At 40.8% G+C, this 15,468-nt stretch overlaps 1 protein-coding gene across 2 annotated transcripts; it reads left to right on the top strand.

Annotated features, from left to right (window-relative positions):
- Positions 1 to 163: 163 nt before the first annotated feature.
- LOC117946858 (EMILIN-1-like) lies at positions 164 to 13,616 on the top strand. 2 transcript variants are annotated; one of them, XM_034875297.1, is made up of 11 exons: positions 164 to 407; positions 6,572 to 6,745; positions 6,916 to 7,950; positions 8,374 to 8,680; positions 9,315 to 9,536; positions 9,621 to 9,869; positions 10,178 to 10,369; positions 10,967 to 11,074; positions 11,709 to 11,726; positions 12,778 to 12,912; positions 13,006 to 13,616. In XM_034875297.1, the coding sequence occupies exons 1-11, from the start codon at positions 213 to 215 to the stop codon at positions 13,326 to 13,328; spliced, it is 2,958 nt and encodes a 985-aa protein (XP_034731188.1). In that variant the 5' UTR covers positions 164 to 212; the 3' UTR covers positions 13,329 to 13,616. The 2 variants fall into 2 exon arrangements, with proteins under 2 accessions (XP_034731188.1, XP_034731180.1); XM_034875289.1 differs by having other exon boundaries at positions 8,374 to 8,707.
- The last annotated feature ends 1,852 nt before the right edge of the window (positions 13,617 to 15,468 follow it).

Raw genomic sequence — 15,468 nt, 5'->3', positions numbered from 1 at the left:
ACTGTCGCACTGTTGCTTGCTCTGTAGGAAACTACTAGAACTGTTGGGACCTACTCTATCTGTAAAGTGTCTCGAGATTACTCTTGTTATGATTTGATACTATAAATAAAATTGAATTGTATTGAATTCTATATGTGCCAGCAACAGCTTTTCTGATTGGAGCTCTGAAGTTGTAGCTTTTTTTTCTTCCAGGACAAGTTGACAATGAGAAGATGAGGCAGCTTGAAGAGAGGATCCGAAGTTTGACCAAAAACCTCCAGGACCTTCAGTCCACCATGAATGAACACCTTCAACAGGAAACCACCAAACCGGCCGCCAGCGGAGGAGGAAGAAACCCCGCTGATGCAGCCCAGGAGACCATTGACATCATTCAGACCAAACTGGACCAACTGGACAACCGCACACAGGTGAGTTGCTGTTTCCTTCTGCATCTGTGAGCCCATGTGTTCCCAGAACACCTGCTGTGCTCTGAATTACAATTTTTACAGTCTTTTTTGTTTTATTTTTCCTCTAAGTCAAGGTGTTACCTGATAGACAACTCAGACACAGAAGTTTGAGGGGCCATCAGGGCAATTTATTCACAAAACTGTTAGGGAGGTTGTGTCTCAGCTGCAACAAAACCATGAGAAAAGCTTTGTTTTAATGTTTAATGAGCGCTGTAGTTGAAGTGTCTCTGCTCCAAAAAAAACATGAGAAAAGCTTTGTTTTAATGAGAGCTGTACGTGAAGTACACTGTAAAAAAATATTTGCTGACTCAACTTAAATATATGTGTAACCTGGTTGCCTTAGAATTCTAAGTTGTTTGGAAATCACTTATTAAGTTGCAACAAAGAAACAATCTGTTCTCTCAACAAAAAATTGCAAGTTCACTTAACTAATGACATGTTCAGTCAACTAATGTTTGTTTGTAAACACAACTTTCAATTTAGTGGATCCAACTTCTAATTATGGATTACATGGACTAATGATTGTGTGGAGTCAACTCCAATTTACATTAGTTCAACAACAGTATATAGTGGGGCTAATGTGCATTTTGAAGTTGTCTTGACTAAGCTTTTTATTTGTCTTGACTTCATTATGTTTGTTGAATTAACATATCAAGTAAGTTGCCTCGGTTGCCTTGAAAATCTAAGTTCTTCCAACTTTATTCTTTAAGTTTACACAAGACAAGTGTGAGACAAGAATAACCAAAAACATTTATTTCACAAATTCAAGTGTTTCAATGCAAAACATTGGTAAGACACAGCATAAACACAAGGATTTCTTGTGTGTGTGTTTGAGTGAGTAAGAGAGAATGAGAGAGAGAGAGAATGTGTGTGAGTGTGTTTGTATGAGAGAGTGAGTGTGTGTGTGTGTGTGTGAGAGTGAGTGTGTGTGTGAGACGGAGAGTGAGAGAGAGTGAGTGTGTGTGTGAGAGAGTGAGATAGAGTGTGTGTGAGAGGGAGAGTGTGTGTGTGTGTTTGAGAGTGAGAGAGTGAGTGAGTGAGTGTGTGTGTGTGTGTGTGTGTGTGTGTGTGTGTGTGTGTGTGTGTGTGAGAGAGTGAGAGAGAGGGTGTGTGAGAGAGTGAGTGAGTGTGTGTGAGTGAGAGTGTGTGTGTGTGTGTGTGTGTGTGAGTGAGAGTGTGTGTGTGTGTGTGTGTGTGTGTGTGTGAGATAACGAATAACCGAGTGTGCAAGACAGTGGAAAAATTGAATAAGATATACAGTCACATATGTCGACAAGAGGCAAAAAAAAACAGCATATTTTGAGACAGAGCAAAACAACTCTCAGGACTTCTAGTCCACCTCAGCATCAACAGCTAATACATGCATAACAGTGTACTTACCAGAACATGCAATGTTTGACACAGCAACTTAACAAGGCTATTTATTTGAGTGAGTAAAACAATATTCAAATGACAATAGTTTTCTCCTTTTCATCCCACGAATGACCTTACTAGGGCACAAGGTCTTAAAAGGCACACTTAAAATAAAGGAACAGTAACACCATGAAAACCACGTAGCCAAAATAACAGGTGGCACTTTTGAGGAATATAAAAACAACCAGGACTGTATAATCCATTTCAGAATTAAACACCTTTGAGAGATAGGGAAAACTATCTGGACTACCTAGTCCGCACATACATAACTGTGTGCTTTCCAGAACTTACAATGCGATCAACAATCATTTAGTTTCACATGCTCTTGGACATGAGCTTGTTCCGGAGTCCATTAACTCTTGTAGAGCAAGTATCTCCACCAATGTTCATTATTACCTTTTGTATTACCTCTAACATGTACTTGAGTCCTTTTGGGTGGTGGATGTTGAAGGCATAGAGAAGACCCATCAGCAGGGCGAATGCGTTGGGCACATCCTTCAGGTCTTGAAGAACAATATGCTCCTCCAGAATCAGTGCAATATCCATCATCTCCTTGGGGACAGGGCGTTGAGGATCCTCCTCTGTGACCACCAAGATTCCGACGTTCATTCATTTCACTGCCTCACTCTCTTTGGGTGGCTAAAAACACAACAAAGTAATAAGAATAGATTTCAATGAAAATTCAAGATGCATTGCAAACTTGTGTATAAAAGTATCTGATGAAAACTAATGTAAATGTAAAAAAAAGAAATTCGAATACATTACATGTAGAAAAAAAAAGGGAAATCCAATGCACTCTTCGTCAAATATATTTAAAAAGCCTTTTTTTACTGGCTAGACAATTTAAAAGACATAAGGAGAAGCAACCCAAGGCACAGACAATAGAAGAGGGATACAGACCAGAAAAGACATCAGTGCTACAGAAGTAAAAAAATCTACTCTACCTTTTAAAAGTGTGGGATCACCTTGAATTTTTGAACAAAAACATCCATGAGATTAGTCATATAGAATATATACAGGACATGAAGCTATTGTCAGAGTTAGAAATAATGATTTTGATCATGACTTTGTACTTCAAATGTTGCCTTCATCAAAATACAACACGGCCTCACGGCAGTTCGTGAAATGGTCAAGTTATTTTTTATCTGTTGATTCATGTACAGGGACACGTTTATCTTGTTTCTTTTGTGTGCGGGACTTGATCCGCAGTGTCTGGGGGAGGCAACAACGGGGAAATGAAACATCACTGGGAGACGCATGACAACGTGATGGTTGGGTTTAGGAAAAGAAGAAAGGGGAAAGGACACGTCACACGCCGGGACATGATCCGCGGTCTCCGGGGTGAAAGTCCTGTGTTGTTTGACCCATCCACCCCCCAAACCAACCTCCCTGCGTGGATATTTGGCTTTTCATACTACTCCTTACCGTTGTTGCTCTTTGATCATGAAAGATGCGTCCCATTAAAATACTGGGTTGCAAAATAGACACTTTTTGCATGCATAGAATACCTTTCTAGCTGTCACTTTTTCTATTGTGCTAGGGCTGTAACTGCTGAAAAAGGTGGCTATTTTGATGAAGGCAATATTTGAAGTTCAAAGTCATACTTCAGATTAAAATAATTTCTTAATCTGACAATGTCATCATGCCCTGTTTATGTTCTAATGTTGTTAGGGAGATACACATACCAATCTTTTAAGCAATATACTTTGTTTGTGGCTATGATCTTCCTATGTGTAAATTAGGCACCTGTACTTAATAATCTGAAAGACATGCTCAAAAGGTGTTACCAAATGTGGCTGTCAAGTGAACAGACTTTTCCTAAAAGGACAGTCAAACTACTGAAACGGAAACTATTACTTACATCATCATCTAGAGACTCATCAAAAAGCTGAAGTTCCTTGACACTCTGCAGTCTCTGTCTGTAAAGACGCAGGAACTTAGGGACAAACTCATCTAGGTGGTCAAAAAATGGCTGCTTCAGGTTCATGGAGACAATCCGCCAGAATTCTGCTTCAATCTGCATAAAAAACATGGAGACAAAATATTAATATACAAGGAGAATATAATCAAAGGAAGAATGTAATACAAGTCACTTTAATAACACACTAACCTGTCGCTCTGTGAACAAAGCAGACCTCCTGGCTTTGAGATCCTTGTCCAATGGCTCCTCCCCAATGATCTCCTTTCTCCTCAGAGAAAATGTGCTGTCAATAAGGGCATATCATATTTAAAAGTGATGTCTTTCCTGCAACACAATGTTTCAAGATAGACGAAAGAGAGGACCTATACTGAAAAGGTAGATTACCAATCGCCCAATACACACCACAAACCTTGTAGTCATTTTTGGCAGTACCTAAAGAGCTACATACCTCAAAATCATCAATAAAGAACCCAAGAGCTAACTTATTTGGTAAAGTTCATCAACTATATCTTGTATTGCAGATTTAGATATATGTAAAACTGTCTGCATTCGTAAGAATAAAGAAGCAAGACTATACTTAAGTTTCCTCAATGTCCTCTTCCTCATAATCATCATTATCAGAGTTTAGGCTTAACTCAATATCATCCTCTAAATGATCTGAATCTCACTGAATCTAGTCAGTGACTACAGCATGGCTCTCACTTCCAAATAATAATATCAGGTCTTACATCATCTACACTGGGCACATGGTGATACCTGCTCTTGTGAGCCTTAAAAGTGTTGTAGACATTGGATTTGAAAGAGCACTGTTTAAAAGGACAATTCACTGTTTCCCTTCACTTAACATGCTTTCATAAATGAACAAAGTATTTTGTAAGGTTGAAAGGTTCACAAAAATCACACAGTTCACACAACAGTTGTGCATTTACAGGCTCATATTGAATTTTTTGGGCATGCTGGAAAACCAAATGTTTTTTTAAAGCTGCTTGGGTCTTGAGGGTGCAAGGACAGTCTTTGTACATGCAGAGAAAAGGGAAAGTAGTTCCATTGAATCTATGCTAACCTTTGTAATGCCATTTTACTTTCCGCTGATTTGCTGAGGAAAAACAAAAAAATTGACAGGTACTGCATCAATCAGGCCACTGAATGAATCTTTGGTCAGTTGTTTCTGAAGAAAGAGACAAAAATACTGCATTAGCATGGCTTAAAATACAAACAAATAGCATAGGTGTGTTGTTAGACAAGCTTGTTATTTCAGGAAATGTAATAGGACTAAGCCCTATGTTGGAAGGCTATTTAATGTTAATCAAAAATAATGCAATAGTCAACCCTTTCCCTAGTTTACAAGGCCTACATCTTTTTTTACACACACACGCGCGCGCACACACCCACTCGCACACGTGAGGTAACTTGTTGTTAGTTTATTATTTCTGTGCTACAACTGCCCATTGAATTAAAATGTACAGTTATCACACTGTGCAAGTAAAATGATAATCCTCTCCATCACAGTAAGGATTAAAGTCCTGAAAACGTATCACACACTAGCCAGTAACATGTGTGATGTACAGTGGGAAGTTAGCAAGCTAGAAAAATACAGATAAACTAGCAGCTCCACATCACAGGGTAAAATGGTTAACATTAAGTACTCATTGCTGAATGAAACAACACAGAAACAGCTTAATCTGCTACAACAATAGCTAAATATAGAGCACAAACTTACATCGTTTCGGACTTCTGAACGGGCGACCGCTGTAAACACAAGGCGTCGCGGGGATTTCTTACGTAACTTTCCTACGTAACTAACGTAACCGTAATTACACCCACTGTAACCTATACAGTCTCCCTAGCGTACGTGAGGAATTCACAACATAGATGCAGTGCAAGAAAATTCAATGCCGACGAAGCTGTCGTCCTTGTTCATACTTGCACCGTATACATTTCACTATAGCTAGCCATTATATGTATGGGTAGTTTTTAAACTAAGTCAGTCTCATCATGACCTAACGCTAGTCGGTATCATGGAGCTTGCTAGCTAGGCTTGTCAAACCAGCTAGCGTTAGATAGCATGTCAACATTTGGGCTAGGTAACTTAGCTAGCTACATTTAGAGGTTTAGTTTGTTACTTGCATTTTAGTTGAAGGCAAGTATAGAATTTCTCCCCATACCGCTAGCTGGTCATTACATAGCTAGCTACTACTAGTTAGCTAGCGTTAGCTAGTTAATGTAAAAAGTGCAATGTTCGTTAATTTCCCGCGCCTACGGCTAACATATCCCTTTAGTTTTTGAAATAAGGGCTTGCACGTTATATTGTAGGTGTGTATGCTCAGTTCACAGTATTTCGTTACAACTTTCACTTAGTAAAGACAAAACTCAAAATTATACTGAAATATTAGCTTGACAGTGGAAAAAGTTTACTTACGCCAAAAGTGAATGCGCTCGGTCCTTCGATGAGGAGAGATCCGTTAACGCTTTGATCTGCCGCTCTGAAAGACAGGTTGACTAATGTGGTCTGCGCATGTGCAAAATGACGTCGCGAGCTGAACCAGAGGGTGAGCTTCAACTTCATTTTGAGACGACAAAAATAGCTCAGTTGTGTCATCTGTATATTAGAATTTCAGAGCAAAACACAGTTATGCATGTTATCTCAACAACAATATTGAAAAGTTTTGAGTTGAAAGTTGACTGGACACAAAAACAGAAGTTGAGTCAACAAAAAGGGGAAATAATTTTTTACAGTGTATCTCGGAAGTATCCAACCGACTCATGATACAACTTGTTTTTATGTTTTTAGGCCCATGATAAAACCCTGGTCAGCATTAACAACCACCTGGGGAACGGGCAGGGGAAAGACATGGATGGGGGTCTGCCTGGAGAAGGACTGAGCGGCGGGAGGCTGAACTCGCTAAAGGAGGAGATCCTGAGGGAGTTAGAGAGCCGGGTATCACTGTCCTGCTCTTCCTGTCAGGTATCACATCAACCTCCTAATAATCGAAGAAAACATTAACGTATTGATGGTCTTTGTCCAGACTCAAGTGTGTGAAAAAGACATGAAATAACTTAAATAGAGCATGAACAGTGCAGTTGAAGTTAAACCCATTTGTGGGTCTTTAAGACCGTTTACTGTGTTGTTTTCAGGCCGGTGTGGAGGATCTGCAACGGCAGCAACAGCAGGACAAAGAGAAGATTCAAGCTCTGGAGAAGCAGCTAAATGACATGGACGTCCGGTACCGTCAGAACCTCGATGGACTGCGTCAGGAGGTGGTGGGCTTGCAAGGATGCTGTGGCACCATCTACGATCTACGAAAACGCATCACGGACGCAGAACGCAAGATCAGCTCTGCCTCAGAAAACTTTGATGTTTTGCAGAACCGTCTGGACAAGGAACTCAAAAACAACGTGAACGTTGGCTTCGCTGGAGGAGGGAGAACTGTGGGAGGGGGGAGGGGTGTTGTGGTGACGGCGGACAGACTGGACAATCGTTTGAAGGACCTGGAATGGCTGGTGAACAACACCTTGCAGCAGACAGAGCAGAGCTGCTTGCACCTAGAGAACCACTTGAAAGACTATTTCCACAGAGAACTGGGGGACCTGCGGACAGTATTCCTGGATCGCTTTGATGACCAAGCCTTTAGGATTGCAGACGCAGAGTTGGACGTGGGACTGGTGAAGGAAAGAGTGAGTGACCAAGACAGGAGGCTGTCTAAGCTGGAAAACAACACTTCACTCATCAACCAGAGACTCAAAGGCTGCATCTGCGTAGGGACTGAAAGAGACCTAAACGATGGAGGAGGGTCTACAGGAGGATCCAAAGGTGGAGCCACAGGAGGGTCTACAGGCGGGTCTACAGGAGGATTTACAGGGGGATCTACAGGAGGATCCAAAGGAGGATCTGCAGGAGGGTCTACAGGCCGGTTTACAAGTGGGTCTACAGGAGGGTCTGCAGGAGAGTCTACAGAAGGACCTACAGGGGGGTCTAAAGGAGGGTCTACAGGTGGGTCTACAGGAGGGTCTACACGCGGGTCTACAGGTGGAAGATTATCTGGGACTGGAGGAGAAAGTACAACAGAGAAATCATTGGAGTGGAGAGTGATTGCCAATGAGGATCGCATTCAACACTTTAACACTGAACTGAAAGATCTGTCAGTGTCTGGAGACTCTCTGCACGACAAGGTGAGATGTAGACCCCCCCAATTCTTTTTCAAATAACAACCGTGGAGTAAGAGGAAACAGCAGATGTACACATATAAGGTTCTTTTTCCTAAAGGAGATTCTTACCAACATGGAATCACAGGAGAAAAGACAGAAACTTCCCTCCCCCATAAGCAAATCAAAAGATTTGAACACATAAAAAGCAGCAAGTCAAGGTTTTCAGATAGTTGCTCTCAAATATTTAATTTATGTATGTGGATTTAGTTAATATTGTAACCCATATTTAATCTTTGTCCATTTTTGTATAATGAACTACTGAACAATAACTCTCTCGATAACTGACATCACTCCTGGGGGGGTACAGTGACTCAGATACAACTAATAATAATAATAATAATAGTAATAATAATAATAATAATAACAATAATGTTAATGGTCCCTCAGGTTGTGAACCTCAGCCATGACGTCCGTAAGATCAAAGCTCTGACCGGGGATCACGGCGAACACTTTAACCGAATTGTTACCGAGGTGGAGCTCCTGGGTCAGGACTGCGATTTGTGCAGGAAGGTGGAAGACGAACTGCAGAGGCTAAAAAATCAATCCCATGATACACTGGGGCGCATGCAGAGCCAAATCAACAGACTCCAGATCAGACTGGACCTAGGAGGAGAAGGGTGCTTCAACACATGTTCACAGCTGGAGGAGGAAGTCCACCTGCTACGAGACGATGTCAGGAGATGCACCGCCCAATGTAAGACCAGCTCGGGCACGCCTACAGGTCAGATAAACCAATCAAATGATTTCCTGCTAAACCACAGCTACAGGGTTCTGTTGCTAACCAGTGTGCAGTCACACTGGCCAACCAGTAAATCTCCCCTCTAATACAATTTATACGATTTATAAACTAGTGCCCCTCATGTCCTCATGTGTAAACCAGAGACCTCCTGTCTAAACCAGAGACCTCATGTCTAACCCAGAGAAGGTAACCTATTAAACACGTTAACGTTAATTTGTAGCAGTTTGGGAACATAAAGAAGCGACGCAGCAGCAATGCTGCGGATGCAGAAACAGAAATGGATTAAGAAAAGGGTCTTTTGAATATCAAGTTGGTTCTCTTCACAAGACTAAAGGGATGTGTCTTGTTGATGTCAAACCAGTTACAGCCAGAACACCAACAATATCCGTTTAAAAGTACATTTACAACAGATAAATTAATTTGTGTTTACCACGAGATAATTATGGACTATCATGAGATAACATGAGAATATTTTCTTGTCGCAACAGGATGCTGTAAACTGGCCCATGATATTTCAACAATCCTTCTTGTGGGACGGACTAGCTGTTTCATGTTTTAATGTAAAGCTGTATGCCAACCCCCCCTCTAGGCGGTGGTTCTGGCAGCGTTGGTGTTACCAGTGGACCTGGGCTGGATGCTGAGAGGCCTTTAGATGGTCACAGTGTGATCGGAGGCTCCATCAACAACAACCAGCTGAAGACGCTGCAGGGTCAACTCTCCGAGGTCATCCTCACCTTCAGCTCCATCAACGACACCCTGAAGGAGTTCGAACACACGGTGCAGAAACACGGAAGCGTCATCACCGACCTTGGTGAGCCCGCCTCAGGAACACTCACTCTGCTTTCTGAGCTTCACCGCTTCTGAACCCTAATGCTCATTGTTCGACCTTTGACAGGAAACACAAAGGACAAGATCATCTCTGAGCTGGACAAGATCCAGCAAGATTTGTCAGAGCACATGGAGGAGAGCGGCAGCCGCCTGGACGCCATGGACCAGGATGTCCGGCGGTTCCAGAGCACAGTCCTAGTGGAGATCGGAGACTGTAGGAGGTCTGGAGACGGGCTGGAGAAGAGGCTTTCCAAATTAGAGGGAGTCTGTGGGAGGCTGGAAGGTGTCTCGGACTCCATCCTCAAGATCAAGGAAGGTACGATATTTCTTCCTGTGTAATCCCAGAGAAGTGTCCCCAGTAAGGCTGTTCGTGTGGATCATGGTTCAATATTTCATTAGAAAAAAATATAAACAATGGGCCAACATGAAATATGGGTCACAATAAATACTACATCTGAAGAGTGATGCCTTCCTGTACATACAATAAAGTGTAAATGTGTTCAAAGGCCAGGTACAGATGAGTCTTTCTGTATTTCCCCTTTTACATTTTCACATGCACAAATCTGCATGTTCAGCAGATGGAGCTTGTGTGTTCTGATGTGTTCTGATGTGTCCTGTGGTTAGGACTGAACCGGCACGTGGCAAGTCTGTGGCTTTGTGTTTCTGGTCTGAATGAGTCGGTTATCCATCACGGAGGAATCATGGACTTCATTCAGAAGAACCAGGATGATGTCTACAGCAGAATGAAGAACCTGAACTCAAGTGTGAACCAGTTCCTCAGAGAACTGCACGGTTCGTCTGTGAATGGTGTGTCCGGTGAGCTGGACTCTAGTTCTAGTCACACCCCATCTGTCACTCAGATGCTGCAGCTCTGGGTTTGATTTTGACATGTTTTGCTCTGCTAACATGCTAACATGCTAACACCCTTCCCTGACACTCTTTGTCATATTAACACACAGAAGGATTGTTGGGTAGGCTTTTTTATTTAACCTTTATTTATACATGTAATCTCAGTCTCAGGAGAGAAAAGTACGGGAAAAAAACACATCATCCCATATTAAAATATTAAATATAATTTATCATATTATAAAATATATTATATATAAACGATTTAACAAATAGTATACACACAATTTCAACAAAAGTGCTCAGTAGACTTAAAACACTAAAATGCTAAAACCTAGAGAAATTGCATCATTTGTAGCAAATCAAAGATTTGTGTGTGTAAAGTAGTAGCTTAGACTTTTTCTTTCTTAATATTAAATTGTTTTGTATGTATTTTTGTTTTTGTATTTATTCTTTGTTTATACTATGTTATTGTTTTTATGTATGCACGATCAACCAAAGTAAATTCCTATTAAGTGCTATTTACCATGGCAATGAATCTATTTGCGATTCTGATTGTGATAAAAGGCGTGCCTGGACCTCCGGGACCTGCGGGACCCCCGGGACCCCGAGGAGAGACAGGTTATAACGGGCCTCCTGGACGGCAAGGTGCAACTGGAGCCCGAGGTCTGCCCGGTACAACATATTTATATATCCTGATAGCATTAGATTAGATTCAACTTTATTGTCACTGTGCTGTGTACAAGCACAAAGACAGCAAACGGCAGTTTGTGTCGAACAAGAATTGCAAAAAAATGTATTAACTATCACTGGGATGCAGAGCAATAGTTCAGTAGGGTGATGGCGTGGATTTATGAAGAGATCTGGATACGGCGTCAATATTTTAGAGTCAAAGATTTTCAAGTTATAATTATCATTATTATTATAGGTTTTCATGTGAAGTCAACCCTACTCCTACCGGTGTCACCTGCTACTCTCTCGCTCTTGCTCTCATTATCTCTCTCTCTCTCTCTCTCTCTATATATATATATATATATATATATATATATATATATACACATCCCCTTAATGAATGATATCTTAAAAAAGGAAATTACAATCGTGAAAGGAAGGGCTTGAAGAAAGCAGGAAGTAGTTTATATCGACATGAAGGTAAAATTACAAGATCCTAAAGTTAAGTCAAAGTCACAATATACCACTTTACCGTGTACTTTTACTGTTCCCATTATTATGAGCCCAACATATTGTTTTTGGTTGTTTTGCTGGTCATCTTTCTGCCTTTTCTAACCACTACTTTGTTTTTTTACAGGTCCCAAAGGTGAACCAGGTATGGATTTCTTTAAGAATAAGGACTTACTATAACATTAGCTTAAAACATTAGAGGACAGTCACAAAACATAATAACGTGATTCTGATGATTATACTCTCCTAATACTACAGTGAACTGGATTTCTCCATTTACTTTTTAATGATCTGATCAGTTTAATTGTGGTTTAATTAATTTAAGTGGTCGAGTGGTAACCCCAAAGACATCTTCCGATATCTTTTGTTTTGGATAGATAACAAAGAAGAGATACACTGTCTGTAGGTTTCCTCGGTTGTGGTCACAAATAGAGCTGCCAATCCTCAATGATTGATTTTACATTTATTTAATGGGAAATGTCCATGTGAGAGCAAAGCTCTCTTATGCAATGGTGCATATGCAAGAATGAGTTATTCAAAATATATTCAAAGAAACATGAACTGGTTGGCAGTAAAACGAACCCTTCAACTTTGGGCTACGCTTCCTCCTGACAGTCACACAGACTCTGTGGCTTTTCCAAGCTCGACACGTGAACCTAGAACATTAGAACCTGGAAGATAAAAACCTGTTAGATTAGAACCTGGAATAGTAGAACCTGGAAGAGTAGAACCTGGAAGAGTAGAACCTGGAAGATTAGAACCTGGAAATAAGAACATGAAGATTTGAACTTGGAAGAGTAGAACCTGGAAGATTAGAACCTGGAAATAAGAGCATGAAGATTTGAACTTGGAAGAGTAGAACCTGGAAGATTACAAACTTTTTATTGGCCCATGCACCAGGCAATCACCTTCATTGAACTGAACAGATGCCAATCTAATCGAAGACCACAATGTAATGCCTTATGAGCCATAAAGTTCACATTATTATTATTATTATTATTATTATTATTATTATTATTATTATTATTATTATTAACACCCCTTTCAGCAACAGAGGAACACAAACCACCAACTGTGAAATATCTGAACCTGAAACTGTGTCTGTCTGTATGTCTGTCTGTCTGTGTGTGTGTGTTTGTGTATGTGTGTGTGTGTGTGTTTGTCTGTTTGCATGTCTGTGTGTGTGTGTGTTTAAGGTGTGTCTGGTGTCGATGCTCATGTACCGCGACTGTCGTTCTCGGCTGCGCTCACTGTTCCCATGGACAGAGCTGGAACCATCCTCTTTGACAAGGTCTTTGTCAATGAAGGAGACTTCTATGACCGGAGAACAGGTAAACATGGGGCTCTGTCTCAGGAGGTTGTCCATTGATGACACGGTTGGTGGTTTGATCCCCAGAATCCCACAATAAATCTGTCACCTACAGGTATCTTCACCGCCCCCGTTGATGGACGGTATTTCTTTAGTGCCATCCTGACGGGTCATAAGAACGAGAAGATCGAGGCGGTTCTATCAAAGTCAAACTACGGCATGGCCCGGGTGGACTCTGGAGGCTACCAGCCTGAAGGCTTGGAGAACAACCCTGTGGCCGAGGCTAAAGTCACTCCTGGATCTCTGGCCGTGTTCAACATCATCCTGCCTCTGCAGACCCGGGACACGGTCTGCATCGACCTGGTGATGGGGAAACTGGCGCACTCTGTGGAGCCGCTCACCATCTTCAATGGCATGCTGCTGTATGAAGACATGTGAAACTCTGTATAAGATTAACGACAAACCCCCAGGAGGCTGCCCCATAAAAAAACTTCCTCTTTCAAGACTGATGAAAAATATTTAAAAAGAATATTAAGTCCTGAACAGATTTCTATCTCTATATTCTAACAGCTCAAATCTGTTTGGCTGCTTTCATTATTTTTCTTATGTCACTTCCCATGTGGACAATTTACCATCTGACTGCTTTATCTGCTGATCGGATGTGATCACATGATCCAAGGAGCAACACTGTGAGGACAGATGTCCCTGTAGACCAGCTGATGTCCCTGTAGACCAGCTGACACCTGGCCAACCTGCTTTCTGTTGCTGCATGACATTTTAGTGAAAGCTACAGGAACTCTTGTAGTCTCCAACTGTTGTTGATCGTCTCACTGGAAATTGAAGTTGATAATCTCACATGAAATTGGACAAAGATTTTGGACAGGCCAATGGCAATGGCAACATGCTCAAGCCCGGCCCCCGGCAGATTGGATGTTGTTTTGACAACCTGTGACAGTGTAACTTTAAATATGAAGAGACAAATCTTTGTACTGAAGCTTTATGAAAGCAGAGTGTATTTTATATGTGAATGCTTTATATTAGTATGCCACTTCTTTTATTTAAAACATCATCCCAACATTTCCTTTTGCTAGACAAACTCTAAGAGACAAGGTCGGAAATACTTGTATACATTCACCATCATTCCATCAGTTACTGGACAGTTAAAGGACAGGGCCTTGACATTGGTCTCGTCTCTACGCTGTCTTCAGATGAAGGGACAGGGTCTTAAGACTGGCTGGGTTTCATAAGACCATCTTCTGGACTGAGAGAAGATCATTATAGACTAGCTGGGTTTCATAAAACCATGTTCTGGACTGAGAGAAGATCATTATAGACTAGCTGGGTTTCATAAGACCATATTCATGAACTGAGAGAAGATCATTATAGACTAGCTGGGTTTCATTAGACCATCTTCATGGATTGAGAGAAGAGCATTATTGACTAGCTGGGTTTCATAAGACTTTATTCTCTGACTTTTCATGTTAACCTGTTTTTACACTTTCATACACATTTGTATTGATGAACAAATTTAAGTAAATACAACTCAAACCCAGTAGGTTGTGTAAGAATTGGATTTTCAATACGTGATCTTTAAATATATAAACATATATACTACTATTCCAACATTTGCAGTCAGCTATTATTTACTTTTTTTTCTTTGTATCAGTAACTTATTTTAAAATAGGTATAATGTTATCCTGTAGATTCAGTCATCCGTCTACTTCATGTCTTGGAAAGATTTCTAATCCAGCGCCATTGTTGCTTTTTAAATTAAGTCCAACAGAGATCATAGAGCTCCGGTTCTGCTTCTGATTAAACACAAATTTAGTTTAAAACATTTTTTGGGGGGGAGTTTCTGTTTTTCTTTTTGTTAACGTCAAACTGAGTTTAATGTGAAATCCTTTATACTATGAAGAAGACACAATTAAACCACATAATCAAAGTTTTTACTTTTGCCTCTAATAATTAAATACATTTAATATTTGTACATGAAGTATTTAATATTAGTACATCAAATCTGTTATGAGATTGTACCCAAGATGCATTATCTCAGATAATAACTATAGGTTTAGTCAGCAAATTCCTCAGATGGTAACACAACTCTCCACTTTTTGTATGTGTCTGTCTGTGTGTTTGTGTATTTGTGTGTGTTTGTGTAGGGGGTTAGGGTTAGGTTAGGGGTTAGGAAAGAGAAAATAAGTGACATGTACCACAGATTTGTGGACTTATCATGGACTTAGTGCACAAACCAGAATACGCCTGAAAAACCCAGGGACCCCCCCCCCCCACACACAGATATGTTGGACTAAATAAGCCTTTCATATGAGCGATAATATTATTTACTCAAATAGTAACTCAAACAAACATAGGTAAGTTTTGTATTATATATATATATACATAAACTGTGGGGTGAAAGGTTAGGGTTAGGGTAGAACGCAGTGCCCTGGATGGGCGCTGCGAGGTGCACGGGCACAAGGGGACCCCCGGTGTGATTAAAACACTTAAAATCTCCTTAAAAGACCTGGTTCGGTTAAAAAAAACTGTTTAAAAGAAGGCCAAATGCTCAGAGCAGGGCCAA

Source organism: Etheostoma cragini, chromosome 1 (genome assembly GCF_013103735.1).
Source record: "Etheostoma cragini isolate CJK2018 chromosome 1, CSU_Ecrag_1.0, whole genome shotgun sequence".
Taxonomy (NCBI): domain Eukaryota; kingdom Metazoa; phylum Chordata; class Actinopteri; order Perciformes; family Percidae; genus Etheostoma; species Etheostoma cragini.
Note: the sequence above shows the minus strand (reverse complement) of the source record. Positions and strands in the feature narration are given on the sequence as shown.

Coding starts and splice junctions, on each gene's coding strand:
- LOC117946858 (XM_034875289.1), top strand. CDS start 213: ATGAGGCAGCTTGAAGAGAGGATCCGAAGTTTGACCAAAAACCTCCAG. Junction 8,708..9,314: donor CAGCTCGGGCACGCCTACAG/GTCAGATAAACC, acceptor CCCCCCCTCTAG/GCGGTGGTTCTGGCAGCGTT. Junction 9,870..10,177: donor CATCCTCAAGATCAAGGAAG/GTACGATATTTC, acceptor TCCTGTGGTTAG/GACTGAACCGGCACGTGGCA.